General features: G+C 27.0%; 1 protein-coding gene across 2 annotated transcripts in view; it reads right to left on the bottom strand.

Annotated features, from left to right (window-relative positions):
• Nucleotides 1–1,065: 1,065 nt before the first annotated feature.
• Nucleotides 1,066–7,251, bottom strand: part of LOC114124944 (cryptochrome-1) — a 28,781-nt gene continuing 22,595 nt past the window's right edge. Inside the window, exons 3-12 of one of the 2 annotated variants that reach the window (XM_027988396.2) lie at nucleotides 6,624–6,764; nucleotides 5,754–5,926; nucleotides 5,519–5,680; nucleotides 5,356–5,460; nucleotides 4,985–5,229; nucleotides 4,645–4,918; nucleotides 4,305–4,552; nucleotides 4,087–4,243; nucleotides 3,571–3,719; nucleotides 1,066–1,349 (exon numbers count right to left, since the gene is read on the bottom strand). In XM_027988396.2, coding sequence (XP_027844197.2) covers nucleotides 1,304–1,349; nucleotides 3,571–3,719; nucleotides 4,087–4,243; nucleotides 4,305–4,552; nucleotides 4,645–4,918; nucleotides 4,985–5,229; nucleotides 5,356–5,460; nucleotides 5,519–5,680; nucleotides 5,754–5,926; nucleotides 6,624–6,747 — 1,683 coding nt within the window. In that variant the 5' untranslated portion in view covers nucleotides 6,748–6,764 and the 3' untranslated portion in view covers nucleotides 1,066–1,303. Of the gene's footprint in view, nucleotides 1,350–2,570; nucleotides 2,874–3,570; nucleotides 3,720–4,086; nucleotides 4,244–4,304; nucleotides 4,553–4,644; nucleotides 4,919–4,984; nucleotides 5,230–5,355; nucleotides 5,461–5,518; nucleotides 5,681–5,753; nucleotides 5,927–6,623; nucleotides 6,765–7,251 lie in introns of those variants that run through there. The other variant, XM_050199815.1, reaches the window with a different exon arrangement.

Genomic DNA, 7,251 nt, shown 5'->3' with positions numbered 1-7,251 from the left:
TTGTCTTGCCCGAATCCTTGCATCAATTCTGGTTTACTTTGGGGCATCGGGGGTGGTGGAAAAGATCTACTAGGTACCTGCAGGGATACCGACGATAGAGCTAACAGTGTTGCGGATACAAAATATGAAGCCTTATTAAGAAGTAGATATTAGTATGTATTCGAGTGTTAATTTTTTTTTTACAAATTTGTTTTTTTTGAAACGACCATCAGGGTCTTTATCGAAGTATTTTCGCTTGGGAGGGGTAGAGTGCAGTGTGTAGCACTTGTACCCCCTTCTCTAAAAAGAGAATTTCCACATGTGTGTGGACTTCACTCCCAATGGAGTGGGTCCTCCTTTGAGTGTTAATGAGTGAAATATTATATCAATAGTTTTAAGTTTTCCATAACCAGTCTTTAAGATCGTAGTAATAATTCATCATTTTAAGTCGAAATCCATCATATTATATGATATAGATAAGTTCTTAATACATTTCCACAATGTTGAATGGACATATAAAGAGCTAGGTAGATGAAAGGTCTACGTAATACTCCCTGAGCACATAAAAACAATTTTATTATTATTATTTTATAATTATTAATGGCCTATTATAATATTGCCTGTATCATGTATACACATCTGACACCACAGAAAAAGTAGTTAATGCGGTCTACATGAAGTGATGTACAACAAAAGTATAATCATAGAAAAAATATATTAAATAAATTTTAGTATAATTTTTAAGTGGTTTTTGTTTTAAATTGAATTTATTTATTCAAAATAATGTTTATGTTTATAGATGTTGGTTTTTAGATTCTGAGTGGAGACATAATGTTGCCTACTGCTTCATCTACTGTCACCAACGCCTTTCTGTGTTAGTGATTTTGCTACTTATTACAGAGAACATTGACACCTAGTCATCTAAAGTGGCCGGGAAGCTATTTTTAATTTTTACTTAATTTTTATTATTACTATGAATTATGATGCAAAACCAGTCATTTAATATTGCGGAATGCAACATACTATTAGTATCATCATTAGTGCTTATATTTCAACAGCCCTCACCTACTCACCACATAATTTATTGGTCGACACTCGTCACCAAACAGGTCGCATAAATCTGATATTTTGTCCTTGTATATTTTTCTCAATATCATTGGAGTCTGGGTCTTGAATCTTGATTGAGTGATTTATCCAATGATTCCGGAAATTTTGAATTCTATTGGTTCTGTACGGAAGTCGGTGAAGATGTATTTGATAGTGTTATGAACTCTGCAGGAGAGTAGTTTTGATAGTTAATATATTGAATGATATTATTGTGTTATCAATTCTGATTCTTGTGATAATTAGTCCAAAACAACAACTTGAGACTGAAAGACCAAATATAGAAATTTTAATTGACTTCTAAAATAAATAAATTAGTAGTTAAACCAGGATAGGTTCTGTTAGAATTATAAAATAAAATAACTTTTTACATAAAGAAAACTGTTTATTATTATTATTATTAATTGCACATGCCTCATAGTATTTAATTAAAACAATTTTGAAACACGAGATCTTTTAATATTATTTATTTATGAATTGTATACACTTAAATAATGTGTGACTTATAATAACTATAAAATAAGGTTTTCATAACTACTAACTTGTTTATAAAATGTAGGTATATAATAATAATAATTATTTTTTTTTTGTTTTGGGAGAGAGATAATAAATTATTTGGTAATCACAAAGATCTAATTTTTTATTTTTTTCTTTAAATTCAATTTAAGTAATTCATATAATTTTTTAAAAATGATTTTAATTTTAACATGCCAAGAGTTTATAAAAATTTGTGGTGATTTAAACTTATTTCATTCATGTACATTTGAATTTGTTAACAATGAATTACATCCAAGGCACTAGTTTCTACACTGCACTAAATTTATTATAACTAATTAGTACTCAACTAGTAGTTTTTAAAAAAATATTAGTTTAGTGTTATTTTTTTCAATAGGAATAAGTAATAAAAAAGGCGCATTGGCACTATATAAGGTGTAATTATTGTGTCTCTGTTTCAAACGAAGATCACGGGTCTAATGTTTTAGAATTTTGAACAGTCAAGGAACGTTAAAAACATAATGCTCTTTCACTTCATTTATTCAATATACTTTTATTACTTTTAATATGCCTAACAATTAATATTTATTGATGATCAGTGACCGTGCAATTGTCTGTTTTAGATGATTAGATCATATACGTATTATAGGTTTGTGAGCCTCGGTGTATAATATAGTGACCGATAGTTAGTACTTAGTATTCACACAACATAGAGTTTACCGTTCGACCGTGACATACTCATATTATAGTAATGGTCGATTTCAAATAATTAATACAGACGTACCAATAATGATAGGGAAGGAATTAAAATATATGTATGTCGATAATGAGCACTGCGATGTCATATCACTACATAAATTATATATATTTATTAAATGATTTTGAATACTATTAATATTATTACAAATTTAAAATAATCAGACAAAACTCTATTTTATATAAATATATACCTATGTAACATATATAATAATGAATACTTAAATGAATATTGTAAATAAGTAGATTTGGCTATAAGTATTTAAATGTAAAATAAAACTAAGTGATATTCTAAAATTGACAGAGTAGGAGCAGGTAATAATGATTATTAAAGTTTAAATAGTGTTTTTTTTTAAGATTAACTTAATGATAAATACATATTTCAATATTGAATATATATCGTAAAAAAAAAAAATAAATAAATAATAATTTAATTTAACAATATAAGATAATATTTCCGTATATACTTGTATAGGAATATAGGTATAGAACAACGTTTCTGATAACTCTACATTATACACACTTTTAATGTGTAAATTCTGAAACATTAATACTAAAATTAAATACTTAAATTAGTAATTTGTAATGGATACGTATGGCTAATTTGAAGGGTAGTGCACATACAATTTATAAATACAGTTTAATATATATTTGTATGTATGTATTCAATTTTATTTTTAGTTAAAATGTTGCATGAGTATTATCATTTTTAAAAATCTTTATTGTCTATTTATCAAGACAAATATAGGTAATTTAGATTATAAATTAAAAGCTAATAGTGTATTGAAACAGTAATAAGTTATTCAATTGAGTGATGAAAAGTGGTATCTTTTTTCAAAATTTAAACTAATATTTCTTAATTTTAGAATTATATGCACCTTATATATGTGTATAGTAATTTATTTAAATACATTTTTATTGTTTTATTTTGTTAGATAATTTAAACCATTCTATATTAATTTCACTAAAAATAAATAAAAAAACTTATAGATTGTAACATAACTACACAAGTAAGTAATAAATATTTTAACTAGTATATAAACACACATAATTATAATAGGTAGAATATTAAAAAAAATATCAGATATGACTTAGAGACTTATTGTAGAGGCAATAAAATATTTTGACATATTATGATTAGTTTTTATGAGAAACATAGAATCGTACTGGGCAGGAATAGCATGGGCTTTGTTTATATTTTATTTTAGACTTTAATTACATTTGTAGAAATCATACATTTCGCTATCGTCGTTGTCCAAAGGAAGCAATTGTTGCATGCATTCATCAGGAAGGAACATAAATTTTTGAGCTTCTTCGCGATCTGAAGGACAACAATGAGGTACCATGTGCTCATTTGTCATCGAAGCACGTAATGCCAGCATTTTCTAAAGTTAAAATAATTCAAATTTAATCTATAAAAATATTGTAAAATAATTACTATTCATTTTTAAACTACTTAATATGCAGATACTTAAAAATGTCGTTAATACAATACTTCATATAGTAATGTAAATGTATAGTATGATAATATAGAACTTATAATGTTATTTTGAGAGGAAAGACCGATGTATCAGAATTTATATTTTATATTTTATTCAAAGACCATAAGTGTCATGTGAGAAAAAACTTGGTTTAAAATACGCTCAATTATTGCATGAGTAAATTAAATCTTTATAAGTGTTAGATACCTTGAGAATTTGCAAGCCTTTAGCTACAAGTGGAAAACTTGTCTAAACGAGTAGATTTTCTTACCTTTCTGTTTCCTCGTGAAACTTTTGTATGGTTGACAATGCAATTAGGATAGTCTTTGCCAATAATGCATCCTACCTGTTTTTGAACTGATTCAGGACATTTCCACGGTTCGTATAGAAATTCAATGGGCATATTTTTTAATTCAGGAATATATCGTCTGTGAACATTATATTAATATAGATGTTTATTTTTAAAATGTCCTTATTTAACAATCTTACTTAATGTATTCTCCAGATGGATCGAGCCTTAAACCGTAATTAACAGGACAAACGCATAAAGGACAGTCCAACAGTTGTTCAAATGTAGAGCTCGATACCCAAATCCAATTACCGGAGCACACAGAAAAATCAGCATCTAACAAATACTTCATAAAATGATTCAACCCTTCAACCCAGCTAATCCAGAGATCGCCTCTTGTCAAAAAACAAGCTAATGAATTTCGCACTACGTGATGAACCCACCCTTCCTAGATAAACAATGAGGATGGTGTGAAAAGGGGAATGATATTTTTATATAAGCAGGTACATTAAAATACGCAAAACTGATAAATATAAGCACCTGCATCAATTGTCTCATCCCAGCGTCAATGAAAGGATATCCAGTTTTGCCGGTTTTCCAACATTCTAACATCTTTTTATTTTCCGGAATTTTAATATCATTCCAAGGTATTGAAATGCACGCTGGATTATCCTCCATCTGGCCAAAGTTTTTGTTTTCAATAGACATAGTGTAAAAATAATCTCTCCAAATCAGTTGACTGGTAACACTGTACTGAGGTAATAAATCTCCTTCGAATTGTTTGATAAAAAGTTTTGAAAGTTCCCAGTAAAACCTAACAATAAATTAATGTCTAAATAAAGAAACTTATATTACTGATTTCCGAAATTATATCCATTACTTTCTTATGGATAAGCATCCATATCGTAAGGCAGCGCTTAGGCTGGACGATGGGCTTAAAAGATCAGGATTTACTTGATTAGGCAAATAAAACCCATTAACGAATGCTTCTTTTTCATATTCAAGTCGTTCATTCAATTGCTCTAGAGCTCTGGTCTCACCACCATACCAACGATGTGAAGATATTAGATTTTCTGGAAATTCTGGATAAAGTCCAAAGCTTTCCGGAGTTGGATTATTTAACACCTAAAAATTAATTAATGCCAGTAACAATCACTAATTAGTGATAAAAAATGTGAACAAAATATAATATTTAAATATTTTAAATTTAGATACTAATATAATGTGCATACATTTTTTAGATAAAAATACCTTAAATTCATCTAGAATAGAAGTTGGAAGTTCTTCAAAAATTGTACTCAACCAATCAATATTACCAACCGGCTTTGGAGGTTGACCAATTTTATTCACTGTATTCTAACATATTAGATGTGCATTATTATTTATTGTAAAAACATTATTATTAACTATTCACTTGGAACTGTTTATAAGTGAATGGAGCTATTCCACCGTTTTTTTCGATTACTAATTTTGGATTCCACAGTGTATGAGAAACTTTCTCAATGTATTTTATTTCATTTTCATTGCAAAACATCTTCACCTTATCATCACGATTTTTACCAATATGGTCACAGTCCTGAAATTTTAAATGTTTAAGTTTGATTTAATATTATTTAATTAATAAAATATGTGTTTAATAATAATAATACCTGTTCAAAAGTAATAAAATCCAGCCCAATCTTTTCTTTTATCATTTTAAATATTTTGACAGGAGATCCTTGAAGTATATACAAATGTCCTCCAACTAAAGTTAAATTATTATTCAGGTCTTTTAAACTTTCCAGAAGAAAACGCAACCGATTGTACCCATACCATTTTGTATCTAAATAAACAAAATATCTAGTATAAAACAGGTTAGGTTAAATTAAATTTAGTATTATTAGTCTATTATATCAAAAATTAACATAGGTATCAGCACGGAACTCACAATATTTGATTTAAATGAGGTATAGTAAACAAAAAATTTATGTTGGGTTGACACTTTGATTGTAAGATAATTTTCATGTGAAATTTTCTATAGTAAGATTTTTTTTTAAAAAATAAACAAAAAACTTATGTTATTAAAAAAAGCTAAGATTTATATACTGTTATTCTATTTGTAGTATACAACTGTTAGTTAGCAAAACAAAATACTAACATTTACACAAAATAATATAAACAAAAGAAATTCAGTCATATGATATTATAAAGTGTCATTAATATCCAATAAAAAAAGTTATTCAAACGAGTATTTGAGAGAGACCAATATTAATTAATAAAACATTTAATTACTTTTTAAGATTTTTCTTAATCTATTTATAATTATCCATATATATTATATATACCTATTACAAATAATTTTAATTAATTATTAATTATTTGTGGTTTAAGATTTAACTGCGATGTATATATGTAGTAGTTTATACACGCTGCAGACTAATAGGTAGGTAATGATTTTAATTTTAAATATTCATAAATTTTGTAAAAACACACGTCATATGATACATGATATTCATATTCTATGTATTAATTATACTTACTGAATGTTGTTTCATCAAAAATGAACAGTGTAATAAGATTATCGGCATTGTTTTGAGCTTCAATCAAGGCTGGGTTGTCATGCAACCTTAAGCCGTTTCTAAACCAATGGACGGCGATAGTCATAATTACCGTTTTACGACCTGTACAAATAATATAATATCGTATAATTATCTAAAGTAAATAAGTTATATTTATGAAATTTTTGACATAAGGATTTTGGATTTGGGCGATGGTGATTTATATTAAATTATGATCTATAGGCTATAGCGAGGGCATTCAACACTTGGCCCACAAATAGGCGCATGAAAAAATTGATTGTAGAATTTTCCTGTTGTACGAGACTATCTTCTTTTATGAAACATCACAATCCTTTTATCTAATACTATCAACATTAGTCACTTTCCTTTTATCACCGACTAAATTATTTTGTTTTTTAACAAGTCATAATTAGTTAGTTAATTCTTAATTTTTTGTATAATGTTTTAATATGCATAAAATGTTAAATAATTTTGTTAATTTAAATATTAAAAAAATTCTTAAGTTTTATAATTGTATGACATAGTCTTCAGAAAATTAATTATTTCAGATATTATCTTCTGAAGTGTTATGATTATTTTTCTCAATTAT

This window comes from Aphis gossypii, chromosome 2 (assembly GCF_020184175.1).
Source record: "Aphis gossypii isolate Hap1 chromosome 2, ASM2018417v2, whole genome shotgun sequence".
Lineage (NCBI taxonomy): Eukaryota > Metazoa > Arthropoda > Insecta > Hemiptera > Aphididae > Aphis > Aphis gossypii.
The sequence above is the reverse complement of the archived record's forward strand: the minus strand, read 5'-3'. Positions and strand labels throughout refer to the sequence as shown.